The 23,028-nt window shown below is 40.0% G+C and overlaps 1 protein-coding gene across 1 annotated transcript; it reads right to left on the reverse strand.

Moving 5' to 3' along the window:
- Positions 1-97: 97 nt before the first annotated feature.
- TXNDC5 (thioredoxin domain containing 5) lies at positions 98-22,893 on the reverse strand. The gene is made up of 10 exons (XM_027745052.2): positions 22,643-22,893; positions 18,211-18,360; positions 15,400-15,505; positions 14,007-14,103; positions 12,001-12,116; positions 9,723-9,809; positions 6,654-6,794; positions 3,796-3,878; positions 835-964; positions 98-257 (listed from the first exon to the last, which is right to left on the reverse strand). The coding sequence occupies exons 1-10, from the start codon at positions 22,852-22,854 to the stop codon at positions 135-137; spliced, it is 1,245 nt and encodes a 414-aa protein (XP_027600853.1). The 5' UTR covers positions 22,855-22,893; the 3' UTR covers positions 98-134.
- Positions 22,894-23,028: the final 135 nt, after the last annotated feature.

A 23,028-nucleotide genomic window follows, 5' to 3' on the forward strand; every position in this document is an offset into this window, starting at 1 on the left:
TCCTAGAAACAAAGAAAAAAAAAAGCCCCAATCCGTACCCCCACCCCCCAAATACACTATTTGAAAATTAGCAAAGATAGAAATCCCTCAGCCACTGTACAAAGACAGCCAGGGGCAGAGCATCTAGACTTTTATTACAGTTCATCCCTTGCCTGACGCAAGACAAAGCTATGCAGTGATTCAAGGTCTCTCGTTCCATTGTGTTCACTGACTTTCTTTCCGCCTCGGAAAAGCAGAAGTGTAGGATAACCACGTACCTTCAAAAGACACATACAAAAAGGAAACTTCTTATTAATGTTAAGACTTGTATCCATCACTCATACATACCCGACTATGAAAAGCCACTGAAGCCCTCTGAGACAATAGGCCATTTTAATTTAAAAAAACACAAACCCAAACCAACAGCAGAACTTCCAATGTCAATCTGAAATGTCTGAACGTTTTAGGTGAATAGGATAATACATGTTCCTCTAGGCTCTTGGGATAGCAGCTCCAGCTCTGTCTTCAATTGTCTGCCTACCAGCACCGAAAGACTTTTTTTTTTCTAGGAACAAAACTTTCCATCAGATACCACAAGACTGCCTTGGTGCTTTCACAGAGGGAGGCTTCTTAAAATAGGGACTTCTTCAGCTTTATCCAATAATGAGAATGACCAAGTCTGAACAAACAGTCCAGGAGAGAAATGGTGTCAGCAGGTGCTGTTCTGAACTGCCTCTTTTTGGCTGACAAACAGCACGGTCACCAGGCACCTGGACTGCAGCAGCCAGTTTGGCTGGAGCCTCCAACATTTGGTACACCATACTATCCCATTCATTTCAGATCTTCCACACTTACAGAAAATCTGTTGCAGACGTTACGTTCCACGGTGCAGTCTACTTCTGCTATTTTGACATCAGTCAAACCTGGAAATTGCTCTTTGGCAAGATTCTCCCAAGTTGGAGCCAAGTTCTTACAGTGACCACACCTAGAAACAAAAGAGGGAGATTTGTTTAGCAGATACACTTTCCAGTTTATCTCTACTGTCTTACTGCAATTGCTTTAACTAGCTGCCTTTCCTATCTGCTAATGATTTGGTCCTCCAAGTCCCTTGTACTATTATGTCAGTAAATGAGCTAAGAAAACAAGTGATTTTATTTAAGTTAAGCACTGAAATACTTTCTGGCCTTTGTTAGTCTTGCCTAGAATGGTATTCTAGATGTCGGTGCATTAACATTTTACCCCACAAAGAAATATGAAGCCAAATAAAGACAAGCACAGAGAATATTTAACTGGAACAAAAAAAAAAAAAGGGATCTCTTGGAAACAAACATGCTTTTAGGAAGGCAGAGAATGTCTGTAGTACAAATTAAGTTTTCAGGTAGCATATGCCAGTTATGCTAAAGCTACGTAGCCCGAGTTTAATTATTTAAATGATATTTTAATTTCCCTATTAAATTTCTTCCAGTTTTTAACGGCCTCCTTGACCAATGCATAGTAAAGTATTCATTTTGTTTATATTTTCAACTTGGCTTAGCCAAGTTCCTAACGTGAACTTCTTACTGCCTTCAAGAAGAATTCCCAAAGCACTTTAGATTTTAAAGCTGCATTGCTCATTCTGTTCTAACCCAGCTGCACCTTAATTGGATTATTAAAACAGCCCCATAATTGCCTTGAGGCCAGATCAGGGCATTTACAAAAATAATGAAAGATGTCTCAGCAAAAGTTTTCTTAATGCAAGCCAGTGTATATTTAAACCACCTTGTAAATACACAGTGACAGTATGAAAGCATTTCTGACCACGCACAAAAACTACTAGAACAGGGTGATTTTATGCTTACTATGCAAGTTAACATTAATATTTATCCAAAACTAACTGAAAGACAGAACTAGCAAGCAACATAATAGTGTTTGCTGAGCCCTACATAAGTTAATCCACTTGGAAGAGAATAATTTCATTTATATGGAGAGTACTACAACTGTATACATAAGCCTGACTTTCGGAGTTAAAACTGGGATACCAGCTATATAAATATAGGAAGCATTTTGCTAAACAGTAGCTTTCTGAGCACTGCAGCCAGGGAGCACACACTGGTTTAAGAACTTGACTCTACGTTCTGAACCACCACTGTTTCTTAGCCTGCCATCCAACATTGATCCTATATGGCAGCATCCCACGAAAATCTCATGAGATGCGGAGATGGTATTATTAATAAAAATTAATCAAAAAGGGAGCATTTTTTATCTCAAAATTTTCCAGAAAAAGTTTCTCAGATAATGAACTCCTAGATATGCCAACAAGCCCCAGGTTCAGAAATCAGACTGGAGTTGCTTTGTGCACAGGTGCAAACTGAATTTACTAGCCCGTTCTGCTGGTGGTGCAGTAGCAGCACAGGCACAGATTCAATCCCAGTCCCTCACTGAGCACAGAAGGGATGAAGGGAGTGAGGAGAGAGCAGAAAACATGAAGGGGTGTGTGCACTGTGGGTAGGGTATTTCTTAACCAAGTGGTGGAAAATCCTTGCTCACATCCAAAAGCAGATCTTTCAGATGGAAGAAGGCATAGAAATGGCTCTCAAGCAGCAAACCACACTGTGGTGAAAAGGGTGACAACACTGGAAAAGACTGCATCATTGAGCTTACATAAAATGAAACATTCCTGGGTACTTCTTGCCTACAGTACTTCTTGCCTACATGCATGCCTACTGTCAGAGTTAATATCTTGATAAGCCTGAGCACATTTAAATATGGGTTGCATTTGCTTGTGTTGCTTTGTAATGGGGCCTTTTACCACCCCAAACAAAAGATTTTTTTATATTTTATATACTACATTAATGGGATGGCTAGTGATGAAATCAGAGATGTGTTATCTTCCACACAGTGACATACAGCTTAATTTTAATCTCTTCCCCTACACTAGGCTTCCTTCTGTTGGCTAAGAGACCAGGCAATGGATGAGCAAGATGGCATGCCAGTTTCATTAAATTCAATGGAGGCACAAATAAGATGAATTCTATAAACCAGAAAGAGAACTGTTAAAACTTTCTTTTTCTCTGAGAAAGGGAACAGTAAGAAAAAGGCAGAAATATTTGTACCACAAGTTTGTAATACTGAGGTCTTACCCCAGCTGGAGTCCCAGGCTCTGCTGTATATAGCAGTAATGGCAGATGTCAGATAGGACATTACTTAATTTCCCCCTCCAGTGCCTTCCATTGGGTGTCTACACCTACGCCATCTGTATTGGACACTTCTACCTTGGGTCACTATAAGAACATACTACATGAACCTACACTCTTAAGAACATATTAAAATTGTCACATGTGCAAATTAGTTTTTTGGCAGTTGTTTGAAGAGTAACAGGTAATTATCCATAGCTCAACAGCCTGTATCAAAACTCAGGTGCTTAAAGGAGGCTTCCAAGAGAGGCTGGTTGTGGCAGGAGAGGGCCCAAAAGCCAGCACGCTTTCCTTTTTCAACACTGGAGATACACTCCCCTCACCTTATCCTAATCAAGGGATAGGAGCATGCTGAGCCTGCACAGAAAGCTTCACTCTCCTTGTTCCCCAGAATTACCTTGAAGCTGACACAGTAAAGCATCTCTGTAAGCCTTTCCACAGAGAGGCATCCCAAGAGAGCTAAAACCAGATTGAGCTTTTCTGCTGTAACTCTTGCCAACACACACATTCTTCAGTTAATTCACAGTTTAGATTCCAACAACAAATACCGTACTACACACAACTCCCAAGACCTACAGAGACTAATGCCTTCACAGCTTAGACCAACAATAATCCTGAACAACAACAGGTGCAAACTTCTTACCATGGAGCATAGAATTTAATAAAGGTGATCCCTCTAGCAATGGTTGCATCAAAGTCTTTTTCAGAGAGAGACAGCACTGCAGCCTGCTCCAAAAAAAAAAAAAAAAAAAAAAGAGAGAAAAAGAGGTCAAAACTTCTTATGTATACAACATCAGCCAATTTAGCTTTTACCTACCTAAAAGGGAAACTGAAATTGGAAAAGATAATATTATTAGTAATATAAACAAGAGTAGCAGCAGCAGACCTCACTTTTACCTCTCAGCTACTTTCCTACCCCAGAGAAATGTAGAGAAAACTGTATTTCACACTGAATCTCAACCATAACTGGAGAAACAGAACTTCCCTATTTTCAGGGGATTTGCCTGTATCCAAATTTTCAGTTGTTGTAAAAAATCACCTTCATTTGAATACACTGTGTTTCAGGGAACAGCCCTCAGAGAAGTTGGCTTCAGGCACTTAATAGCCATCTGAGATTTTAATGAGGTATTCAAGGCACATTAGTGATGTCTCAACAGCTGTTCTCCCTGTCCACTACATCTCTGCATTGCATACACAGAAAAAACTGTTACCAGAAACACAGATTTGCCTGTCAAGAGGATGTCATAATATCACACTTCTATGGATGCCAGGAACAATTTTTTCTCCTGATAACATCAGGAGCAAGGGAATGTTGGGAAGACAGCACATTGCTTACAGTCTCATATGAGAGCACAGAACCGAAACTTCATTTTTTGTGTGAAACCCTTAAGGGTGGGAGGGATTAAAAACAAGTAAATAAATGTCATGCCTATAAAAGTTTCAAGTTCAAATGAAAGGAGAAGAAAAAACAAGATCGCATCACCCAGTAAGTTTTATGAAGCCACAATGAAATTTGACATTACAAATTATCCAGCACCTTTAAACATTTCTCCAAATAACTGTTAGTTCATGAAATTATCTCATTAAGTTGAAGTGTTATTACCTCTAAAGAATTATTTAGAAATTAGAAATTATACTTTCTAATTATTTAATAATTACAAATAATTAAATGAAGCAAAAAGTGAGCAGTAAATAAATATTCTTCCAGTCTGAATTTCCTAAATGGATATCTAAAACTGATGTTCCAAACTTAATTTACAATATAAGATATGAAATCCAAAAACCCCATAGGTAACATCTTCCCCATGATTCACACAGTAAAACAAATTTTAAAAATCTGTAGATTATTAGCAGAATATTGATGTGAACTATATAACCACAAAAATAAATTTAATATCAGAAAGCTCAATTTTAGCTTGGTTTCTTCAAAGAAGACATCTTATGCAATCACATAATTTGAGCATCTGCTGGTCACACTACCTTAACCCACCTGGATCATTTTTGAATGATTTTAGCAACGTCTGGAAGAGAATTCTCATGGACATAAAAGTACAGCTTCCATAAAACAGCTGGCAAGTACTTGGCCTATGTAAGACATGGGGGAATCTACGTAGGGGCTCAAGACTGGGACACAAATTTGGAGTTGGAACTCATTGCTTTTGCTGCCTGTGGTACCAGCTCTGTTCAGCTGATAGCAAATGCAGTCAGTGTTTGCTGGCTACATGGGCTGGCCCCTTGTTTCAAAATTCATGAAAACAAAACCAGTATCAAGGAGTCTGAAAATGAGCGACCAGACAGCTGTGGCATCCAAAGCTGCAATGTGAAGTTGTAAGGACAAGCTGAGTCCTACACTGTGTCTGTCTACTATTATTTGGCAGAAAAATCCCTCCACAATCCTTTCCTGTTTGTGTGTGTGCTGGTGAATGCAAGGCATAAGTGGGAATTTGCGTCACATGTGGTTTGTGTTATTTCTATAAAAATAGACGACTAATTACTTTCTGCATTGTACTAACACCAGCTTGTTAGGATCTTCCAACTATGAGGTCAACTAAAAAAAAAACAACAAAAACTGAAGGGTACAAAAATTACAAATCTACGTGGTCTGTAATGTTTGGTAAGCCACTTTATGCAAGATGGGTAATGCTGCTGGAAAAATCAACTGGGAAAGGTAATATTCTCCTGTAAGAAGCTACATATAAACGGTATTTATATTAATATTATTGATGCTTAATTACTTAAGTTCATTCTACATCAGAAGGGGGTGTAAATCCCCGTCCCTTATTTTCTAGGCAGAAAGTACGTTTTTCATACTTCATGAAAAATTACGCTTGAAAATCAGCCTCACCAATTTTTCATTCATCTCACAAAATGGCAGATGAAATGCCAAAGGGATTACAAAAGACAGAAAATTACAAGAAGTACAACTGCGCAAAGGTTATTCCTGCAATGTCTTGGCAACTTTTATAAGCCTGTAGCTCCTACAACCAAGATTAGAATAAGTCTCCAACCTCAAGGACTTTTCTTATCACAGGACACATTACCTTACCAGATCTAGACTGGTCTTCATAATCTTTGTTTGTTCATTGTTTTTGCAGATAGTCACTAAGTATAGGACCCTGTCTTCTTTTAGGGGCTTAGCAGCATGCACCATATCCCTGGTTCAAGAGAGAATCTTGCAAGAAATGTTCATCTCTATAGTGATGAAATATGCTGTCATAGAGACCAGCAGTTCCATGGACCAAAAAGACCACATTTATGCCACTCTATCTAAACAATTTATTGCAACCATAAAAAAGGAGCCAGATTTTTTTTCCTTCTCCACTCACTAACTGATCTGATTCCACTCACTAACAACTAAAAAAATAACCAAGAAAATATTTGGTACAGTTTACATCCAGAAATCGTCAATCTATCAGAGAGAGAAAAACGCATGGAAGACTTGGACAGGTTGCTAAAACAGTCTGAACACTTAACATCACTGCAAAGTACTGGAGCACTTACCTCAACATGGGTGGGTTCTGCAGGTGGCTGTGGAGCTTCAGCAGGTTTATCTGCTGGTGGCTCTTTACCAGGGCTCTGTAGTTGGGAATCCACATATTCTTTTAAGGAATCGAAGTCCCTCTTCCCTTTGTACTGGTCACCCTACAATTATCAAATAGTTTGTGCAACTGTGTATATGCAATTAATCTAGCAAATAAATAATTACCAGAAAAACATAAGATTGCCAAGTATAAGCACATTAATAACATGATTATCTAGTTCTTAAACCTCTCCATGACATTCCATTCACTCCATGTCTTTAGGTTTTACCTTAGATTCTTCTGTAGCAAAAGGGAACAATCTAAAATTTCCTTGAAGTGAAAGGTATTTTAGAAATGTAGAAGCAAATTTTTGACACTTTTCCACTTTGACCTTCTTCTCTCACTGTAGTCAGCTTTTTCAAGTTTTTATTTTTTTGAACCTAAAGCTACTGCAATGAACAATAACACATCCATCCCTGTTTGGTGGTGGTCTCTGTTACCACATGAGCTCTGCCCGGTGCTTTGACAGGGCTGAAAACCTTAACTTGCATGTTGCCAGACTGCAGTTACTCCTCTGGCCTACACACCTGTCACACAGAAAACCCAAATAGTAAGGCAGTACACTCTGGGCACCTAAGTTCACCTGGAAGCAAGAGACAACAGGTGCCTGCTGCTGGCAAACATTTCCAACACCACCACTCTCAGGAAAGTTAAGTCCCATTTTTTAACCTGCACATAAAGCAGCCAATCATAAAGCCAGATCTCTGAGAGGCCACAGTTTGCTTTAGATGCTTCCCCATATTTCAGGTACTTTCACAACTCTAGAGAACAAGAAATCAGAGCACTTGTGAGCAGCTTCTAGTCTCAAATCCACTGCTGGCCCTCTCCAACCTGGCTCTTGTGTGATTGCCCTCAGGGCTCTCTGTGACAATTAATACTTATTTCTTTGTTCAAGATCTATCTGTGAGGTACTACATATCCATTTTGGATAGAACTCTTGAGATGCGGTCCCAGGAGGCATGGGCGACAAGATGTATCTCCACTTGCAGATGAGGAAGACTCAAGAAACAACATACAAGCTTCCATACACTTGTATGGAAGGAAGAACAGACATCTCAACTTTCCTATACCTTTGGAGCTCCTTCTACACATTTTTCTTTTTTTGTCATTGATAATGTTACTTGTAACTATGGCCTCTTTCCTTGCACTGGCTCTAAGTGACTAAGGAAATAATATAAGCTGATGCAAGAAGCCTGTACCTTCTGGTTTGTATCCATTTCAGCAGGGCAGGGTCAGCGCCCATTGATTCCTCCCAGGGTTCTTGCGCCATCTAACCAAAAGGGATGGTGTCATACCAGACTTCAATTATGACAAAGGGGATGATGGTATCATGGACAACAAGGCTGGATGACTGAAGCAGTTCTCCCCCTTACTTAACAGTATCACAGCAGCCAGAGATTTTTGGGAATTTCTGGGCCAGACTGTTGGAAAGTTGTTGGGGTTGTTTTGTGTTTTTTAAAATGTATTGTATCAGGCCATGGAGGAACATGTGATTGCTGTGGCAGTATGTCACCAGGGAATACCACACTGCCAATGGAGAAAAGACAGTTTGATGTGAACTGAAATACATTGCTTAGACTAATGGCTAAGCTTCAGTTTTACCAAACACAACAGCAGTGATTTTTTTCTTTCACTGCATTCTTGATTCAAATAACTCTGAGGAACTCAAACGTCAATTATTAGAAAGGGTCAGAAAATTGATCTGGCTTGTCAAGGAAAAACTAACTTTTCTATATCAAGAGAGTATTGTTCTGGCAAAGTATCTTGCCATCTGTAGCTGTCTGAAAAATAAAAATAAAGCAGGTGGAAAACCATTCTGAAAAAAACAGCAGAACACTTTACATTCTTCCAACTCACATCATACAAAGACAAAAGTTTAATTAACTGAAAACCTCTTGCCTTGGACATGCCACCATGCTTGATTTGAGCACTCCCTCAGCTTCCAGTTCTGCTTCTGACATCTGCCAGGCACTGCTGCTCGAGAGGTAACAAGGCCACATACTTCTTATGTGAATCAGGTTGGGATTCAAAATTGCAGGTGCTGCTTCATTTAAATTCCCTAGAATGCCTCATTTTGCAGGGATGCTCATAGCAAACCTCACATGCACTGTTATGTACTTGCGGCCAGTTTCTCTTTAGAGTACCAGAAAACTGCCACAAGCAACAGCCACTAAACTGGATTAAGCAGCAAAACTTATATCTCCAATACTGTAAATGTTCAAAAATGAATGCAAGATGAATGGGACAAAAAAACAACCCCCCCCAACTTAGCAGGTAAGAGCTAGTAATGTCCTGGGCTCTCTTGTGGACCTGTTTTTAATATCCATTGAATACATTTAATTAATCTTGAAACTGTGAAATACATTATAAATAACACTACGATTTATATTTAGCTTATTGACTGCTGTTCATGTACATGGTATTTATAAATATTTTATTTCCCCATAACTTCAGAATATTGTAATTCTTTGAACTGCTGCAAGGAAAAACGTCAAGTGGGCCCACAGGATTCTCACTCACAGTGTCATATGAAGTGTTCAGATTTATAAGAGGGAAAATTTGCATCTCTAGACATCACTCAGCAAATGGGCAACATTTACAGAGGGCAACCTTCTGATACACATTGTGAAAATGACATACTTTATTATTATTTCTATTTCAGTTATGTTTTTTATGTTCCACAGGAAATAAAGTATTAGAATAAAGTAAACCCAGAATTCTCTCACACAGTAGCGTAACTGGAGATACTGCTTTCAGATTTATGAACATTATACCAGTCGATTGCAAAACACAAGGAGCAAAAATCTCTAACTTTTACCTGCAGACAAAGTCTACCTCTTCTAGTATCCAACTGAACCTCCAACATTATTTCTCTCACAAGCAGACTTTTGTATATGCCCACTTGATCTTTTTTTTCCAGAATGCAAGTACAGTCTAAGTATTATTCAGAAAAAAATGGTGTGATCTTTTGCTGAACTTGCAGACTCACCTTTTCACCATTCCTAAACCAGAGGAGTGTGGGATAACCACGAACTTGGGTTTCAGAGCAGACTTCATAATGCTGAGTACAGTCGACCTACATTTTGGGAAAAAAACCCCAAAACTATTCAGTGCCTAAAATAAACATACAACAAGCATCACAGCCTCCCTTGTTTAAAATCTCAGAAAAATACAGGAACAAGCAATACATGGCTTGGCAAAACTCAGTACCAAGTACTGTCTTGAGAATGATTATGTCTGCCTTCCAAACAGTGGCTTGGTTGTATAATTGAGAGGCTCTGTGTGAGTGTGATTTTTTTTTTTTTAAGGAGAGATTAGGAGAGAGGTATGGCTAGAAGGAAGTAATAGCAGTTACAAAGAACAATGAAGACATAATTAAAGATTTCAATTAAAAAGTACTTGGTATTCTCAGCTAATAAAATCAGTGCATGGACAATGAGACACAAAACACTAATGTGAGAGAGCTTTAAAGCAAAGATATATTGGCTCACCCATTTTTTGAAAGACTACTCTTTAAAGACTTCAGAAGACATGTCAACTACTAGAAAGTTAACTTTACTCCAAGGGAAGCTCCAAGTGCATAGCAACATTCAATTCTAATACGTCATAAACCAATCTGTAAAGTTATTAGTTTATAATCTTTTTTGAAGAAGAAAAAAAAGATAACTTAAGCATTGCAGCCTTTGCTCAACACAGCACTTGTATTTTGAATTTTACATACATTAGAAACACTTTGCTCCAGATCACTGAAGATCAATTCTAAAGATTAAACAGTGTTAAGACACTATTCCTGCAGATTAGATGAAGGTCATGGTTCAACCTTCTTAGAAACAGCTGTGTTTCCTGTTTACTTACAGACTTACAATCTTAGCCAAGACATGTTTCAAATATTTTCACAAGGTATACAGTTACATAAAATTGCCTAGGCATCAAGACAAATCTTGGTGGCTGCATTACATAACAACTCTCCATAATATGAACTGTGAACACGACAGACAACTAAATAAAAAAGAAATTTTGAAAATTCTTTGTTTATTTTTCTCCAGATACCAGAGAATGGTAACTTCAAAAAGATACTTAAGCTGAGCACAGATTTCTTAGGACAGCAAACAAAGGTCTCAAATAAGGGAGAAATAGCTTCTGATACCTTATTCTTTAATTTTATATCCACCAGGTCTCAAAATTATATATATATACATATATATATGTATATATAGAGAGATGTATGTATGTATGTATGTCTTCTCTGAAGATTAACTGTGCTTATATATATATGTCTCCTTTAAAGTTCAACTGTGTGGACCTGCTCTGTACATCTACAGCATACCTGAATTGACAGATTTTCAAAAGTATTAAAAATAAAGAATAAAAAAAAAAGTCAAGCTCATCACCCCTAATACAGCTGAAAGTGCTGTGAGGGCAGAGGCAGGGGAGACAGCAAAGGGGAGTCCCTCTGCAGTACTGACAACACTGCTATTATGCCGTCTTTCTGATTAGTGGAACAACTGTGAAAGCTTAAGGACATGGAAGTTGAGCACAGTCAGATTTCCACTGTGGGCAGAGGGATTCCCATCATGAGCCACCTGGACTTAGGTATGGGTCAGCAAATAAAGCCAGTAACTACAATTGCCAGACCACCTCCATACCTCAGCACAGAAGTCACTCCACGTACAAGTAACAAGCTCCCATGGTAAATACACCACAGAACCTGGTTATCAACCCTAAGAGAAATAGTAAAGCAGGACAAGATATCAATTTTTAAGGTGTAGGACCTTCTGAAACCTTTAAAAAATTTATGGGTGTAAAGAGTTAAAAAACCCCAAACCAACAAAGAAGTAAGTCATCCTAAGGAGCCCTGTAGGGCTAAAGCTTGCTAAGGAACCCAGTGCTGTAAAGAACAAATTAAAAGTCACTTTCTCAAAATAAATACTGAAGTCTATCAAATTCTGACAAAGCAGACACATAATAAAAAGCAAGTCTCAAAATATTATTCCTTGCATCTGAAGTATTAGCCTCATTCCAAGCTCTCTGAAATACAGAGAGCAAGCTGTGTTTGTAACAAGTCCTTGCTGAAAATGAGGGAGTCCTGTCAACTGTAGATGTGCAAGAAAAAACCCCTCAAAATTAAAATAGAAACTATGAGTATAAAAGGATTTAAAGGTTGACAAAACAGTTGCTATTTGCAAATCATAGCACAAAAAGCATGATCCTAGGCTGAAACATTCATTGACACAAACCACGTTTTCAACTAAGAGCACATCACCTACCTTGCCAATCTTGACAGCTTCTGAATGCTCAAAGGCTTGAGCCAGCTGTTCCCAGGTAGGGGCCAAAGCCTTGCAGTGACCACACCAAGGGGCAAAGAATTTGATGAAGTGATTACCTTTTAAGTTAAAAAAAAAAAAAAGAAATATTTAACTCATGTGGAATGAACTTGGCTGCAATTAAAGACTAGCTACTAATCTCAGCCTGCAAATTTATCATGGTATTTCCTGAGTTAAAGATAGGAAACACTGTGAATCAAAGGCCAAGACAAAATACTTCAGCAATTAGGTTTTCAATACTGTATGCAGTCCCACAGCATTGCCAAATTTCCCGAAAATCCAAACAGCTTCACAATCTCAACCCAACAAATGAGATATTAAAACTGATATTTTTAGCCTAACCATTTACCTCAATGTTTAATTCTACCATGTCAATCAGTTGCCCTGTAACAGCATAGAAAGAACTACCAAGGAATATATAACAGCATAAATGAAAGTATAAACTTCAACTTAATAAAATGGTGTTTCCTAAGAAATGCTTCAGTCTATGATTTACCTAAAAAATTTTGTTCAGTTTTCTGCTCTCCTTTTTCTGTCCTGCTCTTTCTGTTTTCACGTCAACTATTCAGAATTTGCTGCCTTTAGTAGGTTTTTGTGGTGTTTTACACAGAGGAAAGTCTCGGTGCTATCTCCTACTAACGTTTAGTTTAAATTAGTACAATATTAATTGCAAAGTACCGGAATACGTCATTTCCTTCAATTAAAATTAATTAATTCAAAATGCTGCACATTTTTGCACCCATCAAGACGAGGCTCTGTTAAAACAAATTAAAAGAGCAAAAGTCAACCTTGCAGGTGTAACTGCTAAGCCTCCCATGAAATTTAGGCACTGAACTTTTTGTAACTGAAGTGAAGAGAGAACAACAGATTTATAGATTATCCTAAACCTCCTCAACCATCAGATATGACCATGAGAATGTCTCCTCTATGAAGGCCAATGGATACATAATAAAAATATTACAATAAAAATATTAAAACATTTATATATACACTGAACTTTACAATCTGAAAAGATATTAAAGTTGATAAATGCCTAGCATCTCCCTGATGGCTTAGAGGAAAACCCATTAAGAATTTTGATTTCATTCTGTGTTAAGCCCCACAGGCTGGGAAATTTTAAGTTAGATGCACAAAATGCTCTTTTACACTTGAAAATATTTCTGATCAGTTCATGGTTACTTTAAGAAGCTCTAGTATCTACCTCACTAGTGGTATCAGATGGGCACAGACATTTAATTTAATCCAGCCTTTGCTTTTGGATAACAGACAGAGATAGTAAGATCATCTGGTGGTATGCCAGCTCAAAGCTTGAATTGTAAGATTTTGCTCATTCTCTAAAAAACCCACCACGTGGGGGTTAAAATTTCCCATATTAGGTATCCCTCCTGGAATTAATTTTAAGGTTTCCAGACAAAATATTTTTTAAAATGGCCAAACAGGTGAAGTGTTTTGCCCATATTAAATTCTGGAGAAAGGAAGCTAAACAATATCAAATAAAGGGCCAGACTGGAGTGGGATGGGGGCTGTAAGGAGGAAGTGGGTGGATTATACTTATCCAGAATAACAGTCTGGGAGGAAGAAAAGCCAACTCCTAGGGAAGGAGGAAATGGGACTTGCAAAAACGCAAAGTAAGTGGCAAGGCTGTGATTGAATAAGGAACTTGGGAAAACAGACAGTTTCATTGAGCAAGCCCCACTAGCTTCTTCCCCGTGATTAGGGCCGTGATTTTACTGCCTTCTGAGTGCCATACTTGAAACTTTCTCATGGTCTGCAATATGTAATTAAGCTACTGCATTTTTACACAGTTTGTAGTTTCATCCTCTTTCACTTGGTATTATGGGAAAACAATGGTGTGAAGGAGGTCCCCTGAAAACTAACATTCCTGGTACAGACTTTTCACTACTAATGTCTCTGTAAGCAAGTTTCTCTTATAAAAAAATCCCAGTTACCTTCTGCTGTGTGCATCTTGAAATTGTCTGCTGAGAGTTCATACATTCCCTGCTTCGGTTCAGGGGCTTTAGGTGGTTCCACATCAGATTCTGTACCCTATTCATGAAAAAAATTAACTTTTATTTCTCTTGTACAGTAAATACACAACATTTGATTACTGTATCACACTGTCCTGTGACAGTCTTGTAGACTCTGTACCCTGAAATTTTAAATTCCTAAGGCAATGTCCTTATTTAGCTTGATTTAGGTATCTAATGTTTCCTAGCAAACAACTATTTGAAAGCAAAATGTGAAAAAGATTGCCACACAGAAAAGAGCTATCACAGTCAGTGGAATAACAGTCTTTCACTGTGCTGTAGTACAGTCACAGAGCACATGCTATGGCAGTCATCACATCACCACACAGCAATACACTTAAATTACATAACAGTCCCTCCATAGCATCTCACATCAGCCACATCTGCCATGGCACCAGTTTCAGTGGTCTTTGGGTTATTTAAAAATAGCTACTGCAAAAGCTATTTTCTGCTCCCCTAATGCCAGAAGGAATGCTATCTACCTAACGGCTCCATGAAGACAGCAACAATGGGAATAGAGCAAACATTTCATATGTATAACTTACAGCAAACTCATTGGCACTTCAGCAATATCAAGTGAATACTTTGTAGACACTAGGGTTAGAGCTGGAAAGGATTTTTTAAGAACCTCAAAGTACATTTCTTAAAATAGTTTAGCATTTAATGTTTAATTATTAAAAACACAATGTTTGTTTAAATATAATCACATTCTAACTGTGGTTCAGCAATCCGTAAAGCTTTATCTTGATTAGAAAGAGCAATCACAAATTTCATTTTAGGCAAGGCTTGGCTACTACATGTGAATGCTACCCCTAAACTCAAGGGTTTTCCTAGTGATGGTATTAGCTTATCTTACTTAACCAATTATTTTAAACCTTTTCTTTAGGCTACAACATTAACAGGTAGTAACTGAGCTGAAGAGGGCATCCATGTTTGAAGAGGTAAGTAAGCCCAATACAAATGCAGTTTATAATGCGTTACAGGTAAATTGCTTTTCTTATTCTAGAAACATTATGGCCTACAGATGTCAACTGAATTGACACCAAGAACTGTATCTTAAAATGTTAAAATTATAAACATTAAAACTGCATTATGTACTGTAGTTTTAAATACAGGAAACAGAGGTCAGGTCACAGGATGACAGTTTTAATTACTACTCTGACTATTGTGTAAGCTGTTTCATATTGATTTTGTGACCTGACTTCTATTCTCTGGAGTAATTTCCTCCTGGAAAATGAAACCTAACTTAAAGAAGTGATAGATAAGCAAGTCTGCAGAAAAGAGTATTTCCATTTCTTATTTCCTTTTCACTTACAGATGGTTCCTCATTTAGTTTCTCCAACATCCAGTTTTCCAGTGCCTGGAAGTCCCTAGGGCCTTGGTATTTCAGAGGTTCTTGTCCTGGTTTAAGCAGCTTTAGGCTAAAGGATCAAAATGTGAGAAAAGAGTGAGGCGAAAATTTTCACACAGGAAACATTCTCAGAAAGCCAACGTGCTTTGCTAATCCATAGCAATGCAGCTCAGGCTGCAGTAACAGATCTCCTGACTATTAACATCAGCATCAGACATCTCCCTCAGCTTAAAGGGTCATGGGTAGAATTTTTTCATTCCCATGTAAAGGAGATTTTTAAAACAGCAAAAAATAAATACCATGTTAAAAATCAACATAGCTCAATATTACTTTGATCAATAACCAAGAGCAAATTAAAAATTGTAGCATTTAGTTCTGTGAATCCTATTTCAGTTTGTAAAAAAGCATCCCTTTTGTTTTGTTCACCTCTCTTCATCACCAAAGGAAAAATATCTAGCACTTATTTTCCCACACATTTCTTTCTCACCTTTTGTTCCCCAACTGCTCTTGGAATGTAGGACTTTTCATGTGGTATTAAACTGATTAAAAACACACTGAAGCAAGTCAATAGGACAAGGAGATAAGTGACTGCCTGCAGGGATTCAGACTTCATGATTATAACATTTAATAATTGCTATCAAAACTTTTCCATAAACTACATAAAGCTTCTACTATTAAATATTTAAATTAAAATTTGAACTATATTTGATAAAGGGGTAATATTGAATTCTGACCTAGTCTTATTTTTTATAGAAAATCAGAGTTTCAATTACAAGGGGAACCTCAGTTCCCCTTGCCAAGCTGTCATTTTGTACAGCTTCTTTTGTTTATTGAAATGTTTTTCTCTCTCTTCTTGTTCCAGTCGGAAAAAATGAACATATGAAAGTGCTGAAAAACCACATAATGCAAATATATGCAAAAGAGATAGGAACTCCCACTGTCATTTCTATTTAAGGTATTCTTGAATGTTCCTTGTGATGACAGAAAGTCAAAATAATAAGCAAACAACAAAAGTTAAACAAAAGAACATCTAAAACACACCTCATGGAAATACTTTTCAAAATTAACAAAAAAAAAAGGGTAACAGCATAAAAAACTATCTGCACTTTTATTTTCTTCAAACAAGGTTAAGTTTTCCCTGGTTCGGTTGACAGTATTTATTTTGCAGCACGAAATAATCCTGAAACAACTGTACTAACAAGTGAGGGACCTGCTCAGCCACTTTGATTCTCAGGGGATGAAAAGGGGATGCAGCCTTTCCTTTGACAGGTGTTTGGAAAAGCAGTGTAGGGATCAGCACATCCTGGACTTGAGACAATACCTCTCTGCCTGAGGAAGCTGTGAAATTTCCCTTGCTGGACATTTTTAAAAACAGACTAGTTTAAAACTGACTCAGACAGGAAGAGAATTGATATCATGAATTCCCCTTCATCTCTATGTTTCTATGACTAGCAGATGACTGCCTTGTTATTTATACTTTTCAAGTAGGTGAAAGCAAGCACTAACTATTCATAAATATTCAATGACCTTAAAAAGAGAGAGAGGAAAAAAAATGCAGCAATTACACATCCATTGATTTTTTCCTTATTAAAAATCTCTGCCACTCTTTCTGTTTTACAAGGAGCAGCACCACAATCTAATCTATTCAAATATGCCAAGACAACAAATGCTCGCTTTTGGAGATATTAAAATAGAGCTGCAATGTGCACTATTTCTTGGTAAAAAGTTATTTCTTGTGGAACTCAGCCACACACTGCCCTTAAGGACAATTCCTATCTCAACAAGGACTATGCTATTAATAACTCTAAACTTCTACTCAGTCACACTCATCTGCATCCAAGTGGGTGCAGCCAGGAGCGCATGAAAAGTTCAGGCTGTAGCTGGAGTCGGCAAAAACACTGGACAAAGTGAGCAAAGGGAAGAAAACTGAAAAATACAGGCTGTGCAAGGGCTAGAAATTATTACATTCTCCACTCATCCCCACTAAGATGAGTACTTAATAAAGCAGTTGAAAGGATCCCATCCATTTTTGCAAGAAGCTTTAAAGAAGACACAAGTGAAAAAAAATATATTTTTTTTCTCCTTCCTGGCAGTTAGAAAGGTAACACACGTTACCTTTCTAACCCCAAAGCACCAACCTCTTATAGATACTCTAGATCATGTTCTGCCTACCAAAGTTGAGGTAGTAAGGCACACATCCCTTATAACAGGATAAGCATAACAACCTTAAAATACAAATTAATTTCTTCTAGACCAATGTAAGAAAACTTACCTAGAAAAAAGTCTGTACAACATCACCACTGCTTTGCTAAGTAATACTATTTATCATTTTATGAGTACTAAGTTCACTAAAAATCTAACAGAACACCTGCAATTATGAATGTTGCAGAGTCTTGACAAACTGGTGACAAATTATTTTTAAAAGTACCATTACCGGAAACCAGCTCTATCATGCATATCACAGATGTATAATGTACTGCTGCTTGAGAAAGAGGTACTCCCAGAGAAAACAAAAGGACAATTCTGGACTTCATTTAAACATAGACATTGTCCAAGACGTAAAAGAGTTTCTTGAAAAAAATGAAAGAGTAACAGTAGTATGTATCACATGATACTTGGCAACATGGTAAAAAGGCTTAAAATGAACATATCAGATCCAAGGGGCTACAAAGAAATCCACCAAAAATATAGCTTAGAAGTTAGCTTCAAGAAATTGGCAGAGGATCATGGAAAACTGAAAAAGAAAAATAGGAGCAGACATCCTTTTATACTTACGTAGGGTATCCTCGTACGCCAAATTCAGAGCACAGTGGAATATCTACAGTACAATCCACTTTAACAACGTAGACTTGTGGTTTTTCCATGTTGTTGTATTTATCTCCCAAATCGTTCCAAGTTGGCTGGAGACGCTGACAGTGTCCACACCTGTGACAGAAGGAATGAGATACTGTTTAATAGCTGCTCACGTTTAGAGCTAAATGAATCTATGGAAAAGTCATATGCAGAACAGTAATTCTGATAAATTTAAAAATAAATTTTTAAATCAGAAGTTAAATCAGTTAAATCAGAAGTCTTCCATTCTCAAGCCCTGTTACATAAGCAACAGCAAATACTATTAAGAACTGTAGCATGCTGCAAACACAGCTCAAGTGAAAATCAGGAAGATCCGGTAACTTCTTGCTACTACCCTTTTACACTACAAATCCTATGAATACTCCCTGAACTTAGTGAGGCTGTTAATAAAAGCACTGTCATTCTCCCAGCTTTCTAGAAAAATCCTGCGAGGCTGTCCAGTTTTGTTTGTTTTTTTTTTTTAAGTTGCTCCCACTTGAAACAGTTTCACTTATACAAATGGTTTTGAATACACTTGTAGAAAAGTTGCATGGATTCACACCTTTCCAGGTATCCTGATACCATTAAGAGAAAAAAAAAACAAAATCTTGAGATTTACTTTAAGACAAAGAATGTCAGTCAGGCACAGTGGGTCACACATGCTCCCACTACGTGGAGGAATACGACCTCCCATGGCATCTTATTCTGAATTGTTATTATGAAGGGATACAATGTATTATTACTAAAATCAAATATTTCTTAAACATTTAACTTCTGAATAAAGTCCCTCCCTAGTCAGTTCTTTCATGGAGCTTGAATTAAGAGGAGGATTTTACATTCCTTGGTTCTTTCCCTGAGCAGATGCAGTGATTCTATACACCGAATGAATACTGTCTGGTGTTACAGAACAGAGCATGGAAAACTAGGTAAGGCAATCTCAAGTAATTAACCCACTGTGTTTTAAGTGCAACAGAGCTGCCTTGTCCATACATAGCACTGTGATCTCTGATATACACACTCCTTTCCTTTCCTTCTTTGGATTAGAAATTAGAAATTAGAAATAAAGCAGGAAAAATGTTCATATCTGAATCAGTAATTGACTAGTTAGTCATTCCCAGTTTGAAGAAAAAAAATAAAATCAATATTACACAGAAGGAAATACAAGACATTTCCCCAAAATACTTTTTCTGAAATTTGTAAGCTGAAAAATATATAAAACCAAGGAGATCAAAACGAAAAAGAGCAAGACCATGCAACATTACACGCCTGTGTGATGGATGCAGCCCCAGGTACATACACAGTCTTTCACTGCTACTACTCTACATTACATCAGTGGGGTTGGAGGAGCTGCCAGTTCCACATCTGGGGCTGGTCCCCACAAGGGGGACGATGGAGAGCTGGGCATCAGCGATGAGTCCTGCTCTTCCCTCCATGCATGGGCTAGAAAGTTGCAAGCATTCATAATCTCTGTTTACAAACACAAATGAAGATTCAAAAGAGACTAACAAGGCCATAGGAAAGACCCATCAAAAAAAGAAAAAAAAAAAGAACCAAAAAACTAACCCCAAACCCTGCTTCTTGTACACCACTAAGGTCAAGAGGTATGGGTGGAAGAACATTATTTGTAAGAGTTTGCAGGACAGACCACCCATTTTAATTCTGAGCAACTGTGTGCCACAAGTGCTCGTGCTCAGAGATTATTCTGCTGTAGCGGCACCTACAGAGTACCAGGCTGTTCTGCCTCATACAGGTCAGCGTTCCTCCCACAGTATCAGCATTTCTCATCTGCAACACTGGATGGCAGAGTTCCTGGGCCAGGACAAGAAGGGATGTACAGGTACACAAGGAGCGTATGTATCAAACTTGCAGATACTGATAAGCCCTCTGCAGTCAGTGGGGAGGACAGACATTTCTGGAAGCCACCAGTAGAGCTTCAGCTCTGCACTCAACAGGGCAGCTCCACAGCAAGGTATAGCACAAATCCTTATCCAATTAAAAATGTATAACGGTATAAAAAGCACAGGACCAGTCTCGTTCTGGACAAAAGAATCCAGCTAAGGTAAAATCCAGTCAACAGAGTTCAATTCAACAGCAATGAACTCTGGTGATTACGTCTGCTGCAGCTCTGCAGACTTCCAGTGGTTTACCAAGAAAGAATGTATGTTGAAATGATCTGTATGAGTCAAAATAATGTAGTGAAACTACTCATTTCAGATTCCTTCCAACTAAGGAACCAGGAACCTTCTCGCTCCTCTGTAGAGACGCAACTGGCATGGCGAAAAACTCAATATCTTGTGCCACCAAGATAGTAACCTGCTCATCGTTCTGTCTCCAAGGGTAGCTACCAAGTGGGGCAGCCTTATGAATAAAAACCTTATGACATCTGATGGCAAATGACTCAGAATGCTCTCTTCTTGGAGTATCCTGCAATATTTGGCACAAATGTAGGACCACATGTGTAGTGCCACCATTTGGGAGTGAGGTCCTCAGCAACATTTCTTCCAAGAATCTGGAAAAGAAGGGCTTCTCCCCTGTAATTACAGAGGGCAGTCTTTGAGAAGCATTAGGAGATTTGCACATCACCCTGGGGCAAGAGCTCCAGGTCTGTCAGGCTGCCCCCTGATCCCACTGACAATAAAACTACTGGTGTGTATAAGCACCTCTCTCAGGCACTTGGATGTTCCCTTTGTCCTTCTCTTCCCCTTGGACCTGAAATCTGGCCCTGTTGCTGCCTATCAGCAGCCAGGAGTCTAGACCAAGGGCCCTGAAGCCAAGACACAGAGATTTGGAGGACATTTGCTAAGGATGAAAAGAACATCCAGAGAAGGCTCAACAAGTCTGGGAAACGACACAGGTCTCTCACACTTAAGCTGGGCAGAGATCCTTAGCCCTCCCAAAGGCACAGCATGATCCAAGTCTGCAAGGCCAGCACTCCCTTTGATCCATACAGAGGATGTGCAGCATACACTGGACTCTGCAACAGCTCTTTTGGCACAGGGTCTCACAGTGTGGCAGGATAAAAAAAAAACTCATCTGGTTTTAGGGGTGCCCATGAAACACTCAAAGTGTGGACAACCACAGATATCATCACCTGAAAGCAGAAGCACTCCTGCTCTGCATGGGCATTTCTCAGGCCTTACAGCACTCTCAGGCACTTCACCAGCAAGTCAGGCATCCCTCCACTTTTGTGATCTTCTCAGAACAAAGGCTCTTTGAAGCTTTCACTTAACATTTTCACATGGCATAAATAAGTCAATGTTAATAACAACAACAAAAATAGTTCCTCAGTTTTGAAAGAAAATGCTTTTCTGCTGTTGATTTCAAAAGACTCTGATATGCCTAAACAGCACTGTGTAGCAACAGATAACTTTGGACCAAAACATAACTTTTGCACGTTTTTCTCTTATTTTAGCTAAATTAAAGAAAACTTGGGAGAAAAAAAAATAAACCAACAAAAAGACCCAACCAAACAACCCTAACAACAAAACTCTCCATAACCTCTACCGGATATCAGTAAGTCAGGTAAAAAAAGGTGGGGGAAGAGGCGAAGAAAAGAGACTATGAACAATCATTAGAAAGACCCGGAGATGAGAAGTAGTGTCCTCTTAACCAGGAATATCCAGCAAAGCCTTGTTCCCTCATTCCTCTCAACCATTCTTGTGCCAAATGTACCAGTCCAGGACAGAAGTCCAGCAGGTCTCTTGCAAACCTGAGAATTCCCCAGCTCTCCTTCGGATACCTGGCGGCCTTGGGGACACAGCACTATAGTTACAGCTCTCACTTGCAAACTCGCTTTTAAATTTCATGACTGCACAGAGAACATAAAGTCTGCAATGAAAGCATCTGGGGGGCACAGGCTAAGTAAGTGACGGTCGCCAAACAGCAGCTGCTCTCGGTCTCTTTGAGGAACGGCGTGAAACAGAGCCCGGGGAGGGACCGGGGCTGACCCAGCCTCACCGACCGGCGCAGCGGCTCCCACCGCGGGCCCCACGCGGGGGGCACTGCCGGCTGCCACGGGGCGGCTCCGGGCGCCGATCGGTTGCGCTCGATGACCTCAGAGATCTTTTCCAACCCAATTGACTCTGTGACTCTGTGCAGGGGGGCGGTCAGCGCGGCCGCGGAGGCCCGGCCCGGGCACACGCGAGGCTGCAGCTCCCCGTCCCCCAGCCGGCCCCGCAGCCCCCGGCTGCCATTCCCCGCCTGTTTCCCCGCCGCCCCCGGCCGCGGGGCTCGGGGCGGCGCGACCCCGCCGCCTCCCCCGCCGCCGCCCGCCCGGCCCCGCCGCCTCCCGCCGCCACGTCAACGGGGGAAGAGGCGGGCGGGAGAGCGCCGCGCCGGCCGGGCCGCGCCGGGCTCCGCCGCCCCGGGTACCCACCACGGGGCGAAGAACATGACGAAGTGTGGGGCGGCGGCGGCGCCGTGCCGCAGCATCTCCGCGCTGTAGAGGTGCCGCCCGTGCGGGTCCGCCGCCGCCGCCGGCGGGCCTGGCTCCGGCTCTGCCCGCCCCGGGCGGCCGCAGAGCACGGGGCCGATCACGGCCAGGGAGAGGACGCGCCACCACGCCGGGCTGGAGCGGAGCGGAGCCATGGCAGCGCCGTGAGAGCAAGCGGGCAGATCCGCGGGCGGCCGCCCCCGCCTCCCGCCCCGCCCCGCCCGCGGCCCCCGCCCCGCCCCGCCCGCCCTCCTCCTTCCTACCGGCACCCCCTGCACACGCACCCGCACCCCTCCTCTCTGGAAATAAAGAATATTCTGAAAGCCCTA

Source organism: Pipra filicauda, unplaced genomic scaffold (assembly GCF_003945595.2).
Source record: "Pipra filicauda isolate LSUMZ 115617 unplaced genomic scaffold, ASM394559v2 scaffold101_size5749837_pilon, whole genome shotgun sequence".
Classification (NCBI taxonomy): Eukaryota; Metazoa; Chordata; class Aves; order Passeriformes; family Pipridae; genus Pipra; species Pipra filicauda.